This window comes from Camelus bactrianus, chromosome 16 (genome assembly GCF_048773025.1).
Source record: "Camelus bactrianus isolate YW-2024 breed Bactrian camel chromosome 16, ASM4877302v1, whole genome shotgun sequence".
NCBI classification, from domain to species: domain Eukaryota; kingdom Metazoa; phylum Chordata; class Mammalia; order Artiodactyla; family Camelidae; genus Camelus; species Camelus bactrianus.
Genome location: NC_133554.1, coordinates 30440402 through 30464278, shown reverse-complemented (window position 1 = coordinate 30464278; position 23877 = coordinate 30440402). Strand labels below are relative to the sequence as shown.

The window sequence follows — 23877 nt, the reverse complement described above, 5'->3', positions numbered from 1 at the left end:
TTTTACAAAATGGCCATATAAACATAATTCTAGGGCCCCTATTGTGCTAATGAGAGGCCTTGAAGCTTATGTGTCACTAGTGTTATGCTAAGTTCACCTCTGACAATCACCCTGCCCTTAACTTCATCCCTCAGTTCGATCCTCCATCACACTTGGTTCCTCTAAGTCCTGAACCTCTCCTGGATTCTGTGAGGTCAGCTGGTTCCTCAAACATGTATTTTGTTGTTGTTGTTCTTGGGGCTTCTTCCATGGTTCTGAACCAGATAGACTTTCTCCACCCACTTTCTTTCTTCCAAATTTCTTTTTTATTCACCTGTTTCTTCTCTTATACTTAAAAAAATCTTTGTAGTTTTATACCTTTTTCATTCTTTAAATTACATTTTAGTGAGGTATGGGAAGGGAGAAGAGCCATGTTCAGTACAGTGTGTTTTTGGAAAGATGGTGGCAGCACTCTGCACCATAATCGGATATAGCCTCAAATTGGTCACATTCAAGAATGCGATTCTTGCGTGAGTCCCAGGGTCTCAAGGCACATGCAAAATATCGGAAACAGAGACCAAATATGGCCTTCCAGATAGCCTCAGGAGGTTCTAATATAGCACAGTATCATTTGTGTCTTTCCTCTACAGTCTCTTTGCTGTCTTTGTAGGGCTGATGGAGGAAGAAACTGCCTGATTCCTTAGTTTATGTTTTACTCCAGAGTCCATGAATGCTGACGATGTTCTGTATTCTTATTGGTCCTGATTTTTCAGGGCAGTATCTTCTCAACCTATTCTACAAAATATTTGTTTGCAAGAGCCTGAAGGTGAAATGTCTAGGACATGCTCTGTTTAGCCATGGGGTCTGAATGATGAATACTGGACGAGATTTGGTAGTCAAAGATTAAGGGTGCCCAATACAAGTTTTTGGGATTTGTTAACTATTGATAACAGTTTTTCACTTTTTTATTTTTATTTTTCGCTAAGATGGACTTCTTAGAAATATGGATGAGTACTTAAGCTTTCCAGCCCTCATTTCAAGAAGTATCATTGTTAGCTAAAAACATTTGTTTTTGACTAGTAATTTAAGGTTGTGTTAACTATAAATCTGTCTTATGTGGACAGACAAGTCTATTTATCTGAATAGGAAAGAGTAGATACAGAAAAATGGAAGTTAGATTGTTCTTGGAAAGAAGAACTCTCTTGGGAACAAGGAGTGACTTGTACTGGGGTCACAGAGAAAGAGGGTCCAGCGTTGTGGTGTAAGATGGTGGATTAGCCAGATGTCTTGAGAGAGCAGATGTTGTGGTTCTAGTCCTTCAATTTCTGTGAGATGTTGACTCTACTACTCAGAATGAGACAGTAACAAGGCATAATGAGGTAATCTGTAGCCTAAGAGAGGGAGATATCTGGTGACCAGTACTTCATCAATACGGTGACAGAGAAGGCTGGTGCTGGGGATGGGTGATGAGCAGAGAGGAAAAGACTATATTTTCACATTAGCTCCTTGTTATCATGTCATTGCTGATTATGCACACAAGGATCTGCCAGATTATGATCCCCCTTGGATGGCAATGGAATCTTAGTGTGAAAATAGAATGTGCTTGGGTGAAATTTCTGTGCTGACTTTTTTCCCTGGTCATTGAGACTCTGGTCACCATGGTGGAGAGGGAGCTCGGGATTTGAATTTGGACCCCATCACAGGTCAACTGTATAACTCTGGGGAAATTACTTAAATCTCTTTGAATATTTATGTCCTCATATGTAAAATAACAATAATAAAAGCACCTACCTTATAAGCCTTTGTGAAAATCAAACAGGTTAATTCATGGAAAGGAAGATTAAAGCACATTCAATAAATGTAAGATCTTGGTATTATGGTCCTGAAATTGAAGGTACTTCTAACCTAACTCCATCCACTCTACATCGTTGAAATTATGGTTTCCATCATCATACTTGGGGCCATTCATAACATGAAGACCATGGAAAAGGTAACCTGCAGCTGTATGAACACCTCTGCGCTGAGGTCAACTACTTTACGTAGACGTAGGAAACAACAGCAATCAAGACCATCCTTGAGACTTGGAGCTGCAACCTCAATAGGGCTCAGTGCCTTGAGTTTATGTGCCATGTTTATGGGCCACTTTGAGCTCCACAGGATGTGATACCAGTTGGTTAAAACCCTTTAGTGATGCCTTGTCATGCACATTGAAAATCTAGTTTATTGCAGAGTTCCCTGCCTCACCGCCCCGAATGAAATTGGTGCAGGAAAAACGGATGTGGGCCGTGAGGAGGGCCACATCCCAGGCTTCGCTTGAGCCCCTAGGACGTGCCCCGCCAAGTGTGGGTCCTTGGCTTCATGCAGGAAAGAATTCAAGAGTGAGCCACAGTTGAGTAAAGGTAGATTTATTCAGAGAGATACATTAAGAAGCAAGAGAAAGGCCACGAGGTGTGGGGGTTGGGTGCTCAGAGTAAAAGTAGGTACACATTCCATAGACAGAGTGTGGGCTGTCTCCCAAGAGAGAAAGAGAGAGGGGCCACGAGGGGCAGTGTTGCCCATTTTTATGGCTTTGGTAGCTTCCTATGCAAATAAGTGGAAGAACCAGTCTAACTAGCCTGGGGAAGGGGCTGGGATTCCCAGGAAGGTGGCCATTTCCCACTCTGACCTTTTGTGGCTAGCCTTGGGACTGACATGGCGCCTGTAGGCCTGTTATTCACCATGCTGATATATTACAATAAGCATATAATGAAGCTCAAGGTCTACTAGAAGTTAAATCTCCCACCATCTTGAGCCTCAAGGCCTACTGGGGGTTGAGTCTTCCACCATTTTGTTGTTAACTGCTGTCGCATTCCTTGAATGGCTGTGCCCTGCCCCCTTCCTGTCTCAAAATGAACCTCTAGAGCCTAGAACTTTGCTGCTGTCCAGCTCCAGTTTCACTTTCCAAAAGAATTTGGTCAGGATATCAGGCAGAATATTGTGTGCAGGAAGATGTGAGCAAGATTGAGAACCACCCCAGGCCTGAGTAGTCCAGATCTAAATTTGCTTAGTTACCCCATGGGAAGGGCAGAGAGATGCATGCATTATAAAATGGAAAAGCAGCTCTCCAGATTCAGATGAACAAACTAACAGTAGCTGATCACCGCTGCAGGCTAGGCATTATAAGGTTGAATCAATCCTAACGCTCAATGGGTACAACCTTCTATTGCATTCGCGGAAGCCCAAACCCAAAGAGAACTAATCATTTATATAGTGAACCAGGGACAGATCTGGGACCAGAGATTAAGGCCAGTGTTCTTTCCAATTTATCCCATCATGCACTGAAGTAAATGTGACTGTAAGTGAAATACTTCGTTTTATTAGCATCTCCTTAGGACTGTAACATTGAGATCAACACCATGGAAATTCAGAAGCACCGGATTTAGCAAAAAATAACTTGCACGGGAAAATGTTTTAATGAAAAGGCAAAAATGAGTGCCCCCCTACCAATGAAACAAACAAAAAGTAGGGACAGAGCCAGATTTTTCCTACTTCTGAGAAGGATTACAAAGAGCATGAGAAAGAGAAGAGAAGGAAAACACATTCTAGCCTTTTATTTGGAGAAACAGAATTGAGTGATTTCCTTGGGGGTCCTTGGCCAATGGGATTTTGCAAAGGCAGACTTTAAAAAAAAAAACAAAAAACTTCCCCCTCCTCATTTTGGGACTTTCGAAGGCACTCGTTGCTCCACTGTAATGTTGCTTATTGTATAGGATTTTTCTTCAACTGGGTGGACCCTTAGTGAAAGGACACTGCTGAGCTGGTCTAGCTCCTCCATCACTGTTTTGATAACAGTTTCTTCTTTTGAGTCTAAAAGAAAGTAGATGCAAGTTTAGTACTCATTCTTAGCAGGTTGAAGGGTGTTAAGTCACAATGGGTATGCTTTTAAAAAACAGTGTTTGCAAATTTGCCATAAATTGAGATATGATACTGTGTGGGAAGTTTATGTTTAGCAAGGCCTGGGGCTATCTTCTTGTATTTACCACTGCTTTGAGAACAATTGGTGTTTGAAAGCACAAGTGAAACACAGATTAAAACATAAGTATCAGACCAAGTAGAGGCCTGGAGCAAGTCATGTCTTCTTTTAAAAACACCCCTATTTTTGTGGTTTTAAAATATAGGAGCTCTTCCATCAAAGCACTGAAACTGGGAAAATAATAGATTCTAAGTAAGAAAGATATTGGGGGAATTAATTCCTCATTTCAGTAATTTCATAATTTGACCGCATCTGTCCTACAGGAATATGAAATACAAATATTAAGAACTCTCATAATGACCCATTATTCTTTCATTCACTAGAACTAAACTTAGAAACAATTTTTTTTAAGGTTACAAATAAGTGACTTATTTAATACAATTGCTGGAGTTGGAAAGAGTTACACCAAGTAAAAAACTCTTCTATACCTTTGACTTGATTTTCAGAATTCATGGGCCCATGCCTTTTTGATGTGTAACATGTGGTCTTGCTTTTTCTGTGAAGAGAAGAGAAAATTATTGCATTTTTTTCTTTCATTAGGGAGCTCATAAATAACTTTGAATTGGTAATAAAAGTTTTGAAGTTCTAGTTTTCAATAAGATTCAAATTTATGTTTAAGAGACAGTACATTTTCATGACTTCGATCCAGTGAAAGAAGAGATTAAGTGGGTATTTATGATCATAAATTCCCTTGTGACCAGATATTAACTCATATATAGCACTCTGGGGACTCCTTGTTCTCATTCTGACTTTTCAAGTCAATCACCTGGCCAGTGAACATGTTTGAAGTGCCTACTATGCAGAAGGTTCTAGACTAGGGGCTGGAGAAAATATAGAGTGAAGATACCAGCAGTTTACACTGCTGAAAATTAAGTGTATGCATGCAAAAAGTCATCTAGAACATGGCATGAAATGTGCTGGGAGAGAAGTGAAAAAAATGAATGATGTGGTAAGCACTTTGTCCAAAGGAGGAAGCAGTCACTATTGGGTTCTGAGAGTAGGCTGTCGAGGGCTGACACTGGCCTTGAAGGATGCATGAGATGTTACTGACTCACGGTGTGACCATGGACAAGCATTTAGTAATAGCCACTGATTACCAAGTACCTTTTGTGTGCTAGCCACTGTCACATCCATTTTACTTCCACAGCGAGGCACTATGGTTCAGAGGAGATAAGGGTATGGTTTTGATGTTATTGTGGTTTTTACCAATAAGGAAACTGGGTTTATAGAGGTTAAACAACATGCTCAAGTTCACCCAGGGGTGTGATTCACACTCAGGGCTGTTGCTCTTAGCTAACAAGCCGTGGTGACTTCTCCAATTACATCTTCCTGTATCTTCCTTGCTCATCTTTTCAAATGTAATAACCCACTTAATACAGGGTGCATGCGTAGTAACTAGTGAAGCAATAATAGAATGTGTTATTATAAGAAATGTGCTTCAACATTAAATCACAGAAAACAATTTGGGAGTACAGGAATTGTTCAACATTCCATATGTAAATGTTCTCTATGAATAATAGGTACAATTACTTTATATACTTAGCAATCTGATTTTGCTGCCTATTTGCATTTCACTTGGCTGCAGTAATAAATTCCTAAGGTATGTTCTTTAGAGTAGGAAATTCTAGGCTACAATGTTATATGTGTATAGGAAGAAACCTTAGTCGATGTGAAATTGATTTTTTTCCCGTGGTAATATTTACCTTCCTTCTCCATCTATTAATTTGCGGTAAGTTTCAATTTCTTTTTCTAAAACTGTTTTGACATCCAGAAGCCACTCGTACTCCAGCTTCTGGCTCTCTGTTTCCGCTCGAATCTGCTGTAGTTGCTCCTCCATTGCCCTGATCTGTTCCTGGATTCGTTGGAGCTGAAGGCAGTAAGTGTCTTCCATCTCAGCCAAGGAGCATTCGTAGGAACTTTTCTGAAAGAACAAAGCCAGGCTCATGAGTAACATAAAAGACATGTTCAGAGTTTTGAAACATTCTCAAGGTGTAAAAAACATTTGTACAAGGGCAATAGCCAGGTTTCTTAAAAAAAGACATTTTCTCTCCATTGAAAAGAGTTTTTTTTCCCCCTTTTTTCAAGTTTTGGGATTGGTGAGTCAACAGTGATGTTATGGACAAAATTCTTGATAGGTAATATATCTATGTCTATGTAATACATTTTTAGTTATATGTATGTGTGTATTCACACACATTCAAGTCAACGCTGATTCCGACGAACCATGGCCACGAAGGACTGAAGCTCTATTTCCGAGGTTTGCAGATTGCGGTTTAGTTCCATCAGCTCATTCCGGGCTGCCGCGGCCGCTCCCACATCGTCAGAAATCTGCTGCTGCAGCGAAGTGCTCTGAAGCATAATTGTCATAGGGTTAGTGACCCTCTCAGTGGCTTCCTAAACAAGCCCGTGACGTGTGATTTGCCACAGATGTACCTTCTTGTTAAACCAAGCCTCTGCATCTTTGCGGGTCTGCTCTGCCAAGTCCTGGTACTCGGCCCTCACGTTGTTCAACAGAATGGTCAGGTCCACCCGGGGGGCGGCGTGGATCTCCACGCTCACGTTCCCGCCGGCTGCACACTGCAGGGCTTTCATTTCCTGGCAAAGGGATCTGCATTATAATCAAGGTAGACTTTTGACTGATAGTCACACTCTGCTATGAAAGGAGTGGTGGTTAGTATCCGCAAATCCCAAACTCCTAGTTTAGACCTCCCTGCTGTCCCTTTTGATAACTGTAAGTTTGTTTTCTATGTGTATGAGTCTGTTTCTCTTTTGTAAATAAGTTCATTTGTGTCATGTTTTTAGATTCCACATATAAGTGCTATCATGTGATATTTGTCTTTCTCTGTCTGACATACTTCACTTAGTATGATGGGGCGGGAGGGCATAGCTCAGTGGTAGAGTGTGTGCTTAACATGCAGGAGGGCCTGGGTTCAATCCCCAGTACCTCCATCAAAAACAAACAAATAAATAAACTTAATTACACCCCCTCCAAAAGAAAAGATCCAGGTGTACTTAGTATGATCATCTCTAGATCCATCCATGTTGCTGCAAATGGCATGAGTTTGGGATTAACAGATACACACTACTTTATATAAAATAGGTGAACAACAAGGTCCTACTGTAGAGCACAGGGAACTATATATGCGATATCTTGTAATAACCTATAATGAAAAAGAATATGGAAAGGAATATATATGTATATGTATGTATAACTGAATCACTATGCTGTTCACCAGAAACGAACACATCATTGGGAATCAATTATACTTAAAAAAACAAAAGGAGCAGTAGACTTGAGGAAGGAAATTGGGTATCATACAGAGTTACTCCGCAGGGTTCCTTACCTCCTCGTGATTTTTTTTGAGGTACATCAACTCCTCACTGAGTGCATCACACTGTATCTCCAGGTGGGTCGTACAAAGGGTCAGCTCATCCATAACTTGATGGAGACCGTGGACGCCAGCCTCAACACTCTGATGCAGAGCAAGCTCATTTTCAAACCTGGAAGGTTGTTAAAGTGCTTGAGAATGATAATCGTAGGGAGTCCAAGGCGTAACTTTTTCAGACATCCCATGTACTGAAAGATAACGACGTTCAGTACACATTCCTGAAGCTTCTGGTGACAGCAAAGTGATGAAACCCTTTGGGATACCCACTGATGTATGAATATTATTTGGGAGGAGTTGTTTCTTCAGAGTTGATTTTTGGCGTCCAATGTGCTTAACAGTTGAATAAAAATATTGTTTAAAATTTGTGACAGCTTTTTATCAGGGCATATTTAATTTAATTTCTTCAGTGATCTAGTCTGACTTTAGAAAAACACGTTGGTTTTTAAAGTGAAATCTATGTTCTTTACTCCAACTGTAGTATTTTTACCTAGATTATAATTAATTACTTTATGTTTACCTACTTCAGCCGGAAGTCATCAGCAGTCAGTCTGGCACTGTCATTTTGTAGAACAATGCTGGCATTACAGGTGGTCACAGAAATAATCTAAATAGGGTAGATTGTGCAAAATGTTAAGTCTCAAACGTCAAAGGAGACTCCAGATTTAAGTGTGATTCTTCTTCTTCTTTTGTTTTATTAGGACAGCTACTGCATTTGAAACATTCTTACTGCTTTCCCATAATTCTTATTTATTTATTCACTTTTAAAAACTGAATTATAATCAGTTTACAATATAATCAGTGTCAATTTCCACTGTAGAGCACAATTTTTCAGTTATACGTGAACATACATATATATTCATTGTCTCATTCTTTTTCGCTGTGAGCTACCACAAGATCTTGTATATATTTCCCTGTGCTATACAGTATAGTCTTGTTTATCTATTCTACATATGCCTGTCAGTATCTACAAATTTTGAACTCCCAGTCTGTCCCTTCTCACCCCCCTCCCCCCTGGCAACCACAAGTTTGTATTCTATGTCTATGAGTCTGTTTCTATTTTGTATTTATGTTCATTTTATTTTTTCAGATTCCACATTTGCGCGATCTCATATGGTATTTTTCTTTCTTTTTCTGGCTTACTTAACTTAGAATGGCATTCTCCAGGGACATCCATGTTCCTGCAAATGGTGTTATGTTGTCATTTTTATGGCTGAATAGTATTCCATTGTATAAATATACCAAGTGTGATTCTTCTTAACTCATCAAGCATGTATTTTAGTGTCATCTTTTCTACATTAGAGGAATCTGGATTTTCTTCAGAGCTTAAGAGCCAAAGTGTAAGCTTTTCTAATCATGGACATTTTTATTTACTCTTAAAAAAATTCTTCCTCTTCTTTTTTTTTCAATAGAAGTACTGGGGATTGAACCCAGGACCATATGCATAGTAAGCATGGACTTTACCACTGAGCTATACCCTCCTCCGACTTTTATTACTCTTGATCAAAAAGTCTGAGTTAGATATAAGATCACTGAAGCAATTCTACTTGGAAACGATTTCTCTTTCACTAATGAAGTCTACAAAATCTTATTGCCAGGCGGTGTGCTAAGCACTGGGAGTGTAGCGTGAACAAATTCTACATCACATAAATTTGCTGAGCACATTTTCTATTTTGTCTTTTTTTTAAGGTTATACACACCCAGAGTTTGTAGTAAAAGTATATTTCTTACCTGCCTTTTAAGATCTTCAATGACTGAGAAATATCTACTGTAGTCATGAGCAAGTCCTCGGCAAGAACCAGGCCCATATTTCTCATACCAGCCCTTGATTTTCTGCTCCAGGTCATCAATGGCCTCCTCCAGGGTGCGCACATGGTCCAGGTAGGATGCCAGCCGGTCATTGAGGTTCTGCATGGTCACCTTCTCATTTCCAGAGAGCAGGCCATGCTCATTTCCAAGAAAACCAGCACAGACACCACTGGCCAACCCTCCACCACCATTACATAAACCTCCTCCAGAAGAAACGCTCCCAAGAGTACAAGAAAAGCTGCTGCCTGCTCCCGACCCACTGCGTACATTCCCAGCCCCCAAGCCTGTTCTTCCACCAGAGGACTGAGCAGCCCCGGCTCGAGAGCAGAGCTGCCTGGATCCACCAGAAAGCTGAAAAGGCATGGAGACAGCACAGCCCAGCGACCCTTTCTCAGAGAGGAGCAGAGCTGAGGTACCCCATCCATGGACATTAGCTCCATTGGCCTTTTATACGATTCAGTAGCTCATTGCAGTCTTAACCGTGCTAGCCTCTAATAAAATATTACTCGCATACTAATTGTTGTTTTTCATAATTGGGTGATTTTTAATAGTGTCCAGTCTGTTGGTGGAAAGCTGCCCCAAGGATGTCTGTGTATATGGAAAAAGTGCAGGTGGATTAACTCTAAATCATAGTTTCAAAAGTCAAAATTAAATATGAGTAAATGCACATCTTTTTGACCTCTGGAATAGATTTTAGGTGATTTCCCCTCCTTTATAACAAAGTATTTATAATTCAAATGAAAAATGTCTCCTGCTTCTGCCCTGCAAGTGCTATGAAATATCTTTCTTACTCAAGCAGTGCTGAGTGCTTTCTTTCTTATTAAAATCGGATGCTCTCAAGACCTAGCGATATTTTGGACATGGGAGTTCTTTCATTGATTTTTAAAATTGAAAATGGAAATAATAGACGTCCTGCAGAACTTGCATAGCAATTTAACTAAAATTAATGAATATGTGGCAGTGACCAAAAATGATTTGTACTGAGATTTCTTGGTTTAGTCAAGGAGCAGAATGTCCATTCAACTAACTTTTGAGTCTCCAAATTGTTCATTTTCTACCTCAAAAATATGGCTTAGTGTTTTGTTTTTTTTTTTTCAGTTTTCACGTATGTATTTAAGGCAATGTAAGTTATTTTGAGAAGGGAGCTTCATGTTGGTGAGTAGGGAGAAAAGTATATGAAAAAGGGAAGTGTTTTCATCACTATCTAGAGAACCATAATTATTGGTTCTCTAGATAGAAGATTAGGTGTCGGTGGTAAACAGACTCTTCCTCTTCTTGCCTTGATGCCTATGGGAAGTTATCCCGTCTGGTCCTTCTTTTCCCTGTTGGGCAAATGAAAATAATAACACTGAATTGTCTCAGATGAATGTTGAGCAGTTCCAATAATTAATGACTACAAAACAGTCTGAAGGGCACAAACATTGTGTAAATGTTAATTATTTAAATTATTATGATAAACTGGACACGTCAGACAGGGTCCGGCCTCTATGACTTAGAATGGTACAAATTGATTGGTTAACTGATCATGGGTTCAGAGAGTTTTGAAACAGTCATTTTTCTGGCAGAGATTTCTCAATGTTGTGGATATTGAATACTTTGAAAAATATCCAACATTATTATCCCCCCAAAGATATGGAATATTTGGCAAACCAGAATCCATAAAAACCCATACTTTTGTACCAAAAGTACTTAAAACTATCTAAAGTAAAAGTGTAATTCAGATCCTTGGTCCATGTTTAGAACAATGTGTGATGAGTTAAGAGATGCAGTTCATCTTCAGAGACTTCTAGTGACCTGGTCAAAATTTTAATCTTTTGCTCAGGTTTCCCACAAATAAAACAATAAAAACAGAGTATGTCGTCAGTGGAATAGTTGATAAGTCTTGAGTTTCTTGGATAAGAGGTATTATGAGCCTGCAAAGTGTTATTAACGTAATCTACTTATCTCTAGGTATTTTGTAAATACCAATTAACTTATAATCTTTGGTGTAGTAACTTAAGCATATGTTATTAGAAGCCTTGTGGAGATGAGTTGGCTGGGAAGCTAAGTGGCCACACACATCACAAAGAATTTCAAAATCAAAGCAGGACTGGAATGTATGATGCTCAACTCAGTGAAACATTGTCATCTGTTTACTGAAATCTCTTCAATTTTCTTAATCTGAGATTTCTCGCAAACTAACAATTGCTACAAAAGTTTAGGTGTGCTTTAGTCCTTTCCGGAAGTGGAGTTTAGAGTTAACAAATTCTCCAGGTCATTTCTGCCTATATGTTTCTTCCCTGAGAGTGGTTATTTTATTCATGGTAAGAAACGCATATTTAACTGCAAGTCATTAGCATTTCTTGAGAATCTGTTAGGTATTAGAACATTCATTATATAATGAGCCTATGGTGAGTTCTCAGAAATAACTGACTCGCGTTAACCTTTAAGTTACGCAGTGTTCATGTCTGCTTATTTCAGGATAACGTTTTTCCTCACATTATCTTGTTCTAAGGATCGTACGCTGATTTTTCCCTTGATAAATTTAGCGTTTAGTTTCAAACGGGCTTCCATATCTTTTGCTGTTGTTTAAAATTCACATTCTACGCTTCTGTTAGCCAAGTTAAGAAACGTGCATTTCTTGAACGTGAATGAGTTTTGTTTTGTCACTAGATTTCTAGTTTTTGTTCTGAGAATCAATTCTGGTTGTGCTAATTACTCTCACCAAATGGCTTCCCTGGTTTCTTTGAGAAAGAGACTCTGATAACTGCTTAATGTCAAACAGATTGGAGTTAGAATGCACTTAGTTTTTTATCCCTTCTCTTGCTAGAAGGTAGAAGCATGAGGTTCTCACTAGCATGGAATTATGTTAAGCACACACACTCTGAGCCAAACTGCTTGGATTAGTTTTCTAGCAACTCCTGTTACCCCCTGTGTGACCTTGGGCAAATTACTCAACCACTCTCTGCCTCAGTGTCCTTATCTATAAAAAGAGGATGATAATACCTCATGGGGTTGTTGTGAGAATTAAATAATGCTTAGAACAGAGCCTAGCACATAGTATAAGTGTCGGTTATCATTATTTTTAGTTTTCTCCTGAAAGTTATGTTGAAAAGTCCCGGCTATATTCTTGGTTTCATTGCCTGTTGCTTTTGGTGTCAAATCCAAGAAATCATTGCCAAGACCAATCTCAGGAAGACTTCCTCTATGTTAGATCTTTAATCTATTTTGAACTGATTCTTGTGTCTAGTGTAGAGTAGGGGTCCAGTTTTACTCTTTTTACATATGGATATCCAGTTTTCCCAAAACCATTTGTTGAAGAATCTACCATTTTCCGATGTTGTATCCTTGACCCCCTTGTCAAAAGTCAGTTGACTGTACATGTGTGGGTTTAGTTCTGAGCTTTCTAGTCTGTTCCATTGACCTATGTCTGTCTTTATACCAGTACCATACTGTTTTTTTCCCATTGCAGTAAAATACACAGGACGTAAAATTAGCATTGAACCATTTTTAAGGGGACAGTTCAGTGGCATTAAATACATTCATAATGTTGTGCAACCAATATCCGTCTCCATAACTATTTTCGTATTGTAAAACTGAAACTCTATACCCATTAAACAATAACTCCCCATTTCTTCCTCCTCCCAGCCCCTGGCAACCACCATTCTACTTTCTCTATCACTTTTACTACTCAAGTACCTCATGTAAGTGGAATCACGCAGAATTTGTCTTTTTGTGACTGGCTTATTTCACTTAGCATCATGTCCTTAAGGTTCATCCATGTTGTAGCGTCTGTCAGAATTTCCTTGCTTTTTAAGGTCACATAGTATTTCGTTGTATGTATGTATCGCCTTTTGCTTAATCCATTCATCTCTCGATGGACACTTGAGTTGCTTCCACGTTTTAGTTATTGTGAAAAATGTTGCGGTGAACATGACTATGAAAATACCTCTTCAAGACCCTTCTTTCAATTCTTTTGGGTATTTACCCAGAAGTGGAATTGTTGGATCATACAGTAATTCTGTTTTTAATTATTTAAGGTACTGCAGTAGTAGTGTTTTCTGCAGGAGCTGTACCATCTTACATTCCTACCGACAGAGCACAAGGATTCTGATTTCTCCACATCCTCACAACACTGGTTATTTTCTATTTTTTTGATAGTAGCCATTCTAATGGGTGTGAGGCTGTATCTCATTGCAGTTTTGATTTGCATTTCCTAATGATTATGATGTTGAGCCTCTTTTCATGAGTTTATTGGCCATTTGTATATCTTCTGTAATGTTTTAATTACTGTAGCTTTGTAATGTATTTTGAAATTTGAAAGTATGATGCCTTCAGCTTTTGTTCTTTCTCAAAACTGCTTTGGCTATTAAGAGTCTTTTGTGTTTCCTTATGAATTTTTGAATTGTTTTTTCTATTTCTGTAAAAAATGCCATTGGGATTTTGATAGGGATTGTTTGACTATGTAGATCATGTTGGTAGTATAGACATTTTACCAATATTAATTCTTCCAATCTCTGAACACAGATGTTTTTCCATTTATTTGTATCTGCTTTATTTCTTTTATCAATGTTTTACAGTTTTCAGTGTACAAGTTTTTTATCTCTTCAGTTAAGTTTATTCCTAAGTATCTTATTCTTTTTGATGCTGTTGTAAATGAGATTGTTTTCTTAATTTTTTTGGATAATTTGTTACAATATAGATTATTTTTCTGTTGATTTTGTATCCTGCAACTTTGCTGAATTTATTAGTTCTAATAGGTTTTTGATGAAGTCTTTAGGGTTTTCTGTATATAAGATCATGTCATCTGCAAGCAGAGGTAATTTTGCTTCTTCTATTCTGATTTGGATGGCTTTTATTTTCTTTTTATTGCCTAATTGCCTTGGCTAGGGCTTCCAGTACTATACTGAATAAAAATGGAGAGGGTGGACATGATCTTCGAGGAAAAGCTTTAAGTTTTCCACCACTGAGTCTGATGTTAGTGTGAAATTGTCATATATGATCTTTATTATGTTGGGGTACATCCTTCTATATCTAATTTGCTGAGTGTTTTTATATGCAAGGGCTGGAATTTTGTCAAATGTTTTTTCTGCATCTATTGAGATGATCGTATGATTTTTCTCCTTCCTTCTGTTAATGTAGTGTATCACATTTATCAATTTGTGTATGTTGAACCATCTTGTATACAAGGGATAATAAATCCCATTTGATCATGGTTTATGATCCTTTTAATGTGCTGTTGAATTTGTTTGCTAATATTTTGTTGAAGATTTTTGTGTCTATGCTCACCAGGGATATTGGTCTGTAATTTTCTTGTAGTGTCTTTGTCTGGCTTTGGTATCAGAATAATGCTGGCTTTGTGAAATGAGTTTAGAAGTTTTCCCACTTCCTTAATTTTTCTGAAAGAGTTTGAGGAGGATTGGCATTAATTCTCCTTTAAATATTAGAATTCACCAGTGAAACCACCTAGTCCTGGGATTTTCTTCACTGAGAAGTTTGCAATTACCAATTCAATCTCCTTACTCATTATCGGTCTATTCAGATTTTCTATTTCATGATTCAGTCTAGGTATGTTGTATGTTTCCAGGAATTTCTTTCTTCTAGATTATCCAGTTTGTTGGCATATAAATATTCTAGTATTCTGTTATGATTCTCTTGTTATTCAGTTTGTTGGCGTATAAATGTTCTAGTGTTCTCTTGGCATCAGTTGAATGTCTCCTCTTTCATTTATAATTTTATTTGAGTCCTCTCTCTTCTTGGTTAGTCTAGTTAGAGATTTGTCAATTTTATCTATTCAAAAAAACAACTCTTAGTTTTGTTGATCTTTTCTATTGTTCTGGTCTCTATTTCATTTATTTCTGATTCTTCAATTCCTTATTTCCACTTCTGTGAGCATGTTACACAAGGTGATTGGATTTTGTTAGCTGTTTTATTCTCGTTGCTGGTGCTTAGTGTGTGTTCAACAAGTATTTATTGAAGGAAGGAAGGTTTAGAATTTTACAAAGACGTGAAAAAGACACCAACTAGTTTGCCTGTTAGACTTACTCTTAGCTTGCAAAGACCATTATATTAAAAGGAAGAAATTAAAAACAAATTCAGCTCCCACTGGGGGGTATATTTATAATGTAAAGATTGACCAGAACCAGTGAGGATGACTTGCAACAGGAAGAACTTTTATTGAAACACCACCATAAAGAAAGCCAAAGAAATGTTACTATTCTAAAAATAACTTGTCTTAGTTCATTGGAAGAAAAGCAGAAAAATAAGAGGGCTCTTATTTAGGAACCTATCTTAGACCTGACATTTGGATTTAGGGGCATCCTTTTTGGGGTCAAGAAGGCACCCTCTGTTCACCCTTCATGTTGCTGGTTTTGGTAAACTTCTCTTCCATAGCATGAACTCTGGTTGGGAGAACTTTGCCACGAGGATCTATTTCTTCCACAATTGTTTTAACCATGATGGTTTTAGATGAGTCTAAAATGACACATATGAATTGTTAGAATTGATCAGATTCATAAAGGGAAAATAATGAACTCATCATTTGAAACATATACAAACAAACACTGAATGCTCAAAACAGCTTTTGTTTACCTCTTATCAGATTTCCTGGTCCTTCGTAGCCTTTTGATTTAACACAAGAGCTGTTAAAGTATAAAGTTTGTATTAATTATTTCATTGTATTTTGCTAAGGCAACTGATTTAAGATGAATGATATAAGATTGGAGATCTTATGGAGATCTTATCATAAGATTGGATTCTTATGTTTATTCTTAAGCATAAACTAGAAGGGGTTTATGTACATATGACCTGGATCATAGATACTCTGTATTGGATTTCAAAATGTCTTTAATAACCTTAAAATTGTTTTCTCAATGGAAGTAGGACTTACCCATCCTCTCCATCGATCAGGTGGCAGTAGGTCTCAATTTCTTTTTCCAGGTGGACCTTGATGTCAAGGAGCTGCTCGTACTCCAGTTTCTGGCCCTCGGTCTCGGTTCTGACCTGGTGCAGCTGCTCCTCCAAGGCCCCGATCTGCGCCTGGATCTGGGCCAGCTGCGCGCAGTAGTTGCCCTCAGTCTCTGTCAGGGAGCACTCCAGGGAGTGTTTCTGTGGATCAGCAAGACGTAGTTTAGTAGAAAATGTCGCACTGTTGCTTTAGAATAAGGCCAGGCATTTAAGAGATATTTCAAAGAGTTATCCTGACATAATAACCATATTCACCTGAAAGATTCCTCTTGTTCAACATGGATTATTGCCCTTATTAGATGATATACTATTTTTAATTTATTTGAGAATAACACAGTTGGTGGTGAGGGCCACTCATATCCCCAGGAGTGTTGGAAAAGTGAAATCTAAAGCTCTGCCCCTGACTTACATCCTGTGCTTGTACAGTCTGGCACAATTTGTCATTTTTTCCGGGGATAAAAGTCCCCCTACACTTTGCTATCTCATTTCTATCGTGTGACAGCCTCGTCTCATGAGGATTATAGCTCTTCTGTTAAAAAGGTAATCCTCTAGTGAGCTGTATAAACTTTTCAGAATTAGAATGACCCCCAGGAAAAGAATGGCTTTAAATAGTTGGATTCATTGACTTGTGAATTCAAATGGGTTAATATAGGGTTTATCTCATGGACAGGGGCTTGTGCTAATTTTATATGGAATGAGGATGAAGTTGTCTTACCCATTCATCTGCAAAAATTTTACATACATGTATAGCCTCTTCTCGAGGTTTACTAGCCATAGTGGGAAAAATTTAGATCTGGGATTTGGAAAATTTGGTGAGACATTCTGGTTCCTTCATATCCAACAGTGGGGCTCTTGGAAAATTGCTTCACTTCGTTCAACCTCAGAGTCTTCTCTTGAAAATAATGACATGAATTATAAAGTCTGCTCTGCCCAAGCCCCAGGCTGATTGTGGACGCCTGTGGGTGAAAGTCCTGGGCAAACCCTTAATGAAAAAGATTACCATTATCATCATGCAGGTTTAGCTTCACAGGCAACCTTCATGCCTCTACTTTGCTTGTTTATGCCACTTAGAAAGGAATCTGTAAGGGCTCCAATTAAGCGGCCAAAAGGAAGGCTAGATGAAGAAACTAGGAGGGGTGCAAATGTGTTTTTGCATTCCCTGGGCAGTGGTTTTTGATCTTTTGACTTGGGAGAGAAGATTCAAGGTAAAAACTATTTTCTTTCTCGAGTACCTCAAAAGAATTATACTTGTTAATTTCTAATGTTTCACAATTATTAGCATCTTGGTATAATTTTCAGGCAGAGGATTCACTGGTGAAAAACTCAAGTCTGTTTTATTACAAGCAGAGTAATGAACGGCTAAAAACGAAATTAATGATCAGGTGGAAGGAAACTTAATTTTTCTGAACTTCCAAAGTAAATCTTTTCCATAATTTTTACCTACCATTGCTAGGAGGGACTGAAGTTCAATCTCCAGGGTTTGGAGGGTACGTTTCATCTCGGTCAGTTCGTTCCGAGCTGAGGTGGTGGCGCCAGCGTCGTCAGAAATTTGCTGCTGCAGCGAAGCGCTCTGAAACGTTGGGAGCCTTGTTAGGGTGATGCTTGCATCAGCACCCGGTGCCACGGCAGCGCGCAACAGCGTGCTTTTTACCTTTTCGTTAAACCAGGCCTCCGCATCCCTGCGGTTCTGCTCCGCCAGAGCTTCGTACCCGGCCCGCATGTTGTTCAGCTGCACCGTGAGGTCCACGCCAGGCGCCGCGTTCATCTCCACGTTCACGTTGCCTCCGGCCGCGCACTGCAGAGCCTTCATCTCCTTAAATAAAAGTGTTTAACCATATTAGGATCTGGCTATATCTAAAGGGAACCAGACAGACACAACCCATAGGGTTAGAAACTTCTGTTACCGTTTGTTTCATTTGAGGGGGATGCAGAGAAACATTTCAAATAATCTAAGCCTATGGAGAAATCGACAAGTTCCTTCTTGAATATTTGATTCAAGATAGTATGTTTGTCATCTGAAATGCATTTTTTAATTTGGGAGGAAGGCCGGTTGTGAAACCAGGAGTAGGAGGTGGGGGGAGAGCACCTACCTCCTCGTGATTCTTCTTGAGGTAAGCCAGCTCCTCGCTCAGAGTTTCCAGCTGGACCTCTAGGTCCGTCCTGCACAGAGTCAGCTCGTCCAGGACCCGACGCAAACCGCTGACATCCGCGTCAACGCTCTGGTGGAGGGCCTGTTCATTTTCAAACCTTAGAAAAATAATTTGAAAACTTCATCAAATTTTCGGTCCTCATAAAACTCCAACTAAGCTTTCAGGTCACACTGTTAAAATATACTCAAAACTTCAGGTGGATCGCCCATACTGCAATGCATACTTTTTTTTTTTTTTTTTTGGAAGCAAGAGAATGATAATACTCAAAATTCTCTTTCCTATGATCTTGACATTCATTTGTGTCAGGCCCCAACTTTCCCAAGTAAAAGATGTAATTCAGTCAGTCATTCTTATATACATTTGTTTTAAAACAAATAAGCCAAAGCAAAGAATGGAGCCGACCTCCAAGAGCCTAAATAAAAGAAGGAAATGCTTATGTCACTTTTTTTGGTGTCTCTTCTCTACTCACTTTAGTTTGAAGTCATCAGCTGTTAGTCTTGCATTATCATTTTGCAGGACAACATTGGCATTACTTGTCGTTGCAGAAATTATCTGATAAATGGAGAGTTAAGAATGAGGACATATTTTTAAAAGTTCAAATTTCCTTGAAAGAAAATCACCTATGAAATTATACTAATGTCTTTGGCATTCTGTCTCCAATAATAAGACGATGGACATATTTTTAAAAGTTCAGATTTCCTTGAAAGAAAATCACGTATGAAGTTATACTGTTTTAGGCATTCTGTCTCCAAAAATAAGATGATTTTTGAAAATGGGAAATTTAAGTATAACCTCTTTTACTCTCCACCTCATCCATTAAAAAAAAAAACCTATGGAAAAGCTTATAAATATATAGCTAACATTGGGCAGTTTTTGACATTTTAATAGTATTAAAGCATATACATACCTCATACCAGATGATGAGTGAGCGACGTTCGAAGATTAGAATTTTAATATGTTATTTTTGATATTAATAAATAAACTACCCCAAATTAGAAGCTGAGCAAAGCGTTGCTGTGTGATGGCTTACCCTTTTGTGTGTGTGTGTGTGTGTGTGTGTTGTGGGAGGGTGGGGGCGGCGCGCGCATGCACATATGTGACTAACTACTCTTATGGGTGTTTACCCTGAAGACGTCGTGTTTCTTACCTGGTTCCTAAGGTCGTCAATGATTGGGAAGTATCTGTTGTAATCATGATCAAGACCACGGCAAGAACCAGGCCCAAATTTCTCATACCAGCCCTTGATCTTCTGCTCCAGGTCGGCGTTGGCCTCCTCCAGGGCGCGCACATGGTCCAGGTAGGACGCCAGGCGGTCGTTGAGGTTCTGCATGGTCACCTTCTCATTACCGGAGAGGAGGCCGTGTTCATTCCCGCTGAAGGCAGCGCAGGAAGCACTTCCTCCGCCCAGCCCTCCGCCGTAGCCTCCTGCCGATGAGCTGCCCCCAAAGGTGGAAGAGAAGCCACTTCCAACGCCTGGCACACCGCACGCGGTGCCGACCCCAAAGCCAGCTCCCCCACTAGAGAGTCGCACAGAGCCCGCTCCTCCACAAGAGCCAAGGCGTCTGGATGCAGAAGAAAAGCTCACAGACATGGTGTCCAGACTGCCGCGCTTGTTCCTAGAGGTAAGCTCTGATGGCAAATGTCCTACTCAAACAGAGTTTTCGTTTGCCTTTATATACGCACCATCTGGGTGTTTCTTGGTGAACTATGCTACTCTTAGCAAAATGATGTTTGCCAGCTCATTGTGAATTATTCATAATTGGGTGTTTGTTTGTTTTGTTTTGTTTAAATTAATGCCTTTACCGTAGTGTGCCCATTTCTGTAGGTGGGTAGTTGCCTTGGGGTTATTTGTATCTCCAAAATGGAAAAGGGAGGAGTATTATCAAGATTATTATAGTGATGTATTTCAAATTTAATGAGTAATCCTGCCTGTCTGCCAGGCTTTAGGACTATAAAATACCTCTAAGAGGAAAAATGTGTGATAAATTTTTTTCCTTTGCTTAGTTTAAACCAACACCATTGCATTTTCTCCAGTAAGTGAGCCATCAGAGGCATGGTTTTCTATGGATAATGATGATCTTTCTTTCAGATATGTTGAAAGTAATTTCAAGACCATGAGTTTATGGTACCAGAGGAAGGAAGCCAGGTCCTAAACGGAAATTGAGGAATTAAATGGACTCTTGTTTGGAAACTGAAAAATCTCCCCTTGATCCTTATCCCTCCTGAGTTACCATACCATCTTTATTGGTTTTCTGTCTAAGCTCTGTTGTTAACCAGGTTAAGTAATGGTACTGGTTAACTGCTATAGGCCTCAGTTTCCTCATCTGTAAAATGAGGGGACTAGACTACGTTCCCTTTCTGTTTCTAGATTTCTTATATTTTTACATCTCCATCTCTTCCTTTCATTATTTCTAGAAAAAAATTTCTACATTCACTTCCTCCACTTTTCACTTCCTACTCCCTCCTGAATTTTGGTCTCACCCCTTGACTGAAATTTATCTCACAAAGATTGCTAACGACCCTGCATCTCCAATCCAGCCGTCATTTTTCATATTTATTCTCCTCCACCCTCTCGGACACGTTTGATACTGACCACTCCAGTCTTAACTGAGTTTTAAGCAACTGCTTTCTGAGAATACAGCTGCATCTCTCTTTACATCTCCCCAGCTTCTGAAAGAATGGTCTAAATTGGGTCATTCCTTACAGTTTTGTACTTGGCACTTTTTTTCCTATCCACTCTTGCTTGGTGACCTCATCCTTTCTTGTGGCTCTGGCTTTATGTGAATGACTTCTAAATATGCATCCTCAGCAACGGCTTCTTCCCCTTTCTAGACACATACCTTACTATGCCCATCAGACATTTCTACTCAGATGTCCCGTCATGACTTCCAACTCAGCGTTCCATCACCTGTCATCTCACTCTGAATTTTTGCATCTTTCTTCATTATTTGCTGGTGGAACTAACATCTCACAATTACTGAGTCATCTCACAATTACTGAGAAAATTTTCATTGCTGTCATTTTTCACCAGCTGTGTCCAAGAACTCACTAGGTCCTATTGACTCTACTCTTGCAGGTTCTCTTGAAGCATTTCCTCTTTTCTGTTTTCCTTGTCACTATCATTTTCTTTCAGTTCAGTTATTAGAACCTTAATTGGGTTTTTGGTTTCAAGTCTTTTTCCTTTCCATCATGGTCAGTAGGCAGGTCAGTAGGCCAAAGGTACCATTCCTGAAGTACACCACCATTCATGTAATGGAAGGAAGCTGGGCTCTTCAAGCAGATATGTCAGCATTCATATACTGGCTCTGTCATTTTCTAGCTGTGGCACTAGTGGAAAATTCATTCTCTCTGAGCTTAGGCTTTTCATTACCAAGATGGAGACATTACTTCTGTTGTTCAGAGGCTATTAAATGATGATTAAATGTGTAAAGCAACTATGCTTAATACGTGGTCAGTGGGTATTTCATTCCTTTCTTTATTCTCCTCCAGTTTAAATCCATCAACCACGGACTAGGTGAAGCTCCTTTGCCTAATATTTAAGACTCTTCTTGTTGTGACTTCTACCTACCTGACTTGTCCATTCTTTTATTTCACTCCCCTCCTCCCACTCCCCCCTTTTGACCTTTATTCATATTGTTCTCTCCATTTGGACCATTTAAGATCTCGAGATCTTGCATTTGCCAAGAATGACTGCCATCACTTTGAGTGATGTACATTGAAAAGAAATTGCTAAAAATAGAAATTTTTGTGAGCTATTCAGTGAATTTGCAGAAAAGCAAACCAGAAAAAAATCTGTTGATCAGTCAAGAAATCACATGAATAAAGCATTATAATTTATTGTATTACATAAAATTAGGACATCAAAAAATATTTTTTGCAATTTGTAAGTTTCTGTTATTATATGTGTATCATTATTACCTCTATCATATCATAGTAATAAAATATTTTTAAAGAAAAATATTCATGCTTTAGTACGTGTAACTGGCTTTTTCCTGAATTTGAGCAAGGAGCCCAACATTTGCATTCTGCACTAGGCCCTGAAAATTATGCCAGCTCTGGTTATTGGGGCGTTCTCTAGAGCTGAAAAGATCCTAGAGAAAAGAATTCCAGATGCAGGTGTTTGAGTGTTTCCCACAAAAGGAAACTCACCACACAATCATACACACACACACATACAGAGCTTTCAAATATTTAGGGCTTTACTCTTGAAGATGAACAGAATTTCAAAGATCACCTTACACTGAAAAACACTTCAACATGAACAACAAAGATTCAAGCAAGAAGCCAAAAATAGCACTTGGGAAACAGAGACAATAAAGGAAGCAGAAGAAAGCGTTTTAAAAGAAACTTATCTGTAATTAATACCCTTAGAAGTAACAGAAATGCTGTGTATTTGAAATATGAATAGGATATCATTAAAACTGAACAGCAGAGCACGAGACAAGCTCTTGGAATTAAAAGCTAACTTCCACTACCAAATGTCAACAGATTGGTTGAAAAATAAACTTAAAAAACAAATCTCCCCAACAGTAGAACAAATGAAAGAGGAGTAATAAAACGGCCCTGCTTAGGCTAATTCCTGGCCTTATACTTGCCGTTTGCTTTTAAAAGGGTCAGCAAATCTGACTAACCGGACACTGCCCGCAGCCCCAGGCCCGCTGTTACAACTGGAGTTACTAATTTTCCTGTTTGTTTTACCTTACTCTGGCAATTGAAATTTACAATCATGTTTGGATTTTGAGTCATTCCCCTAGAAAGGGAATCACTGGATGACAACCTCAGGAGAGGAACCAGACCCTCCGAAGTCCCTGCTGGTGCCTGATGAGTCTCATCAGATAAAGAAAGTCGCAGGCTGATGACCCTCCAGACCACCGGACGGTCCCATGATGTTGGACAGATTCGCCAACATTTAGGAGGAAGTGTCACCAGAGACACTTGTTGATTGATATCCCCCTTTACTCTCCAGTTTGCCCACTATATGATCACTAAGCCTCAAGACGGGCTCACAGTTTTGAAGGTACTAGCCTGGTGTGAGTCCTCTTTGCCCAGCAAAATAATAAAGCTGCCTCTTTTCTTCTAAGCTCCAAGACCTTGTCTCTGGGTTATTTGGCTTGTCAGGGATGGGGGCTGATCTTTCGGCAACACAAAGGGCAAAGAGAAACGTAAAAGAAAAGATGAGAAAATGAGAGGCTTGACCCAAGAAGAACAATCTTAAGGAGGTTTTCCAGAAATAGAGAAGGGAGAAATGAAATAATTTTATAAATATATTCTAGAGTACTACTCAGATTGAAAGTACTACTCAGATCGAAAGATCGAATATAAACATATTCTAGAGTACTACTCAGATAGAAAGGAGCTTCTAATTGGAAAAAGACCATGAATAATAAACGAAAAAGAACCACAGCAAGGCACGTGCACAGGTGATACCAGAGAACCATGGAGAAAAAGAGAACGCTTAACACTTAAAGTGCCAGAAGAAAAGACAACACATCTCCAAGGCTGGCGAAATTAGAATGGCTCAGGGCTTCTCAACAGACCTGGAAGCCACGATTCCAGTAAAGAATACCTTCAAAATTTGAACTGAAAATGATGTTTG

The 23877-nt window shown here is 39.1% G+C and overlaps 2 protein-coding genes and 1 long non-coding RNA gene across 4 annotated transcripts in view; 1 reads left to right on the top strand and 2 right to left on the bottom strand.

Annotated features, from left to right (window-relative positions):
• Nucleotides 1-9355, top strand: part of LOC123618410 (uncharacterized) — an 82572-nt gene extending 73217 nt beyond the window's left edge. The window contains exon 3 of the long non-coding RNA XR_006726835.2: nt 9220-9355. This is a non-coding gene — a long non-coding RNA (uncharacterized LOC123618410). The remainder of the gene's footprint in view (nt 1-9219) is intronic.
• On the bottom strand, nt 3413-9690 carry KRT26 (keratin 26). 2 transcript variants are annotated; one of them, XM_010960436.3, is made up of 8 exons: nt 9109-9690; nt 7902-7984; nt 7336-7492; nt 6425-6586; nt 6215-6340; nt 5695-5912; nt 4420-4487; nt 3413-3825 (listed from the first exon to the last, which is right to left on the bottom strand). In XM_010960436.3, exons 1-8 carry the CDS (start codon nt 9547-9549, stop codon nt 3671-3673), a joined length of 1410 nt encoding a protein of 469 aa, XP_010958738.2. In that variant the 5' UTR covers nt 9550-9690; the 3' UTR covers nt 3413-3670. The 2 variants fall into 2 exon arrangements, with proteins under 2 accessions (XP_010958738.2, XP_074198961.1); XM_074342860.1 differs by lacking the exons at nt 7336-7492; nt 7902-7984.
• Nucleotides 9691-15317: 5627 nt separating this feature from the next.
• On the bottom strand, nt 15318-19943 carry LOC105073225 (keratin, type I cytoskeletal 27). Its single transcript, XM_010960435.3, has 8 exons — nt 19429-19943; nt 18751-18833; nt 18222-18378; nt 17783-17944; nt 17576-17701; nt 16055-16272; nt 15757-15806; nt 15318-15639 (listed from the first exon to the last, which is right to left on the bottom strand). Exons 1-8 carry the CDS (start codon nt 19870-19872, stop codon nt 15497-15499), a joined length of 1383 nt encoding a protein of 460 aa, XP_010958737.2. The 5' UTR covers nt 19873-19943; the 3' UTR covers nt 15318-15496.
• Nucleotides 19944-23877: the final 3934 nt, after the last annotated feature.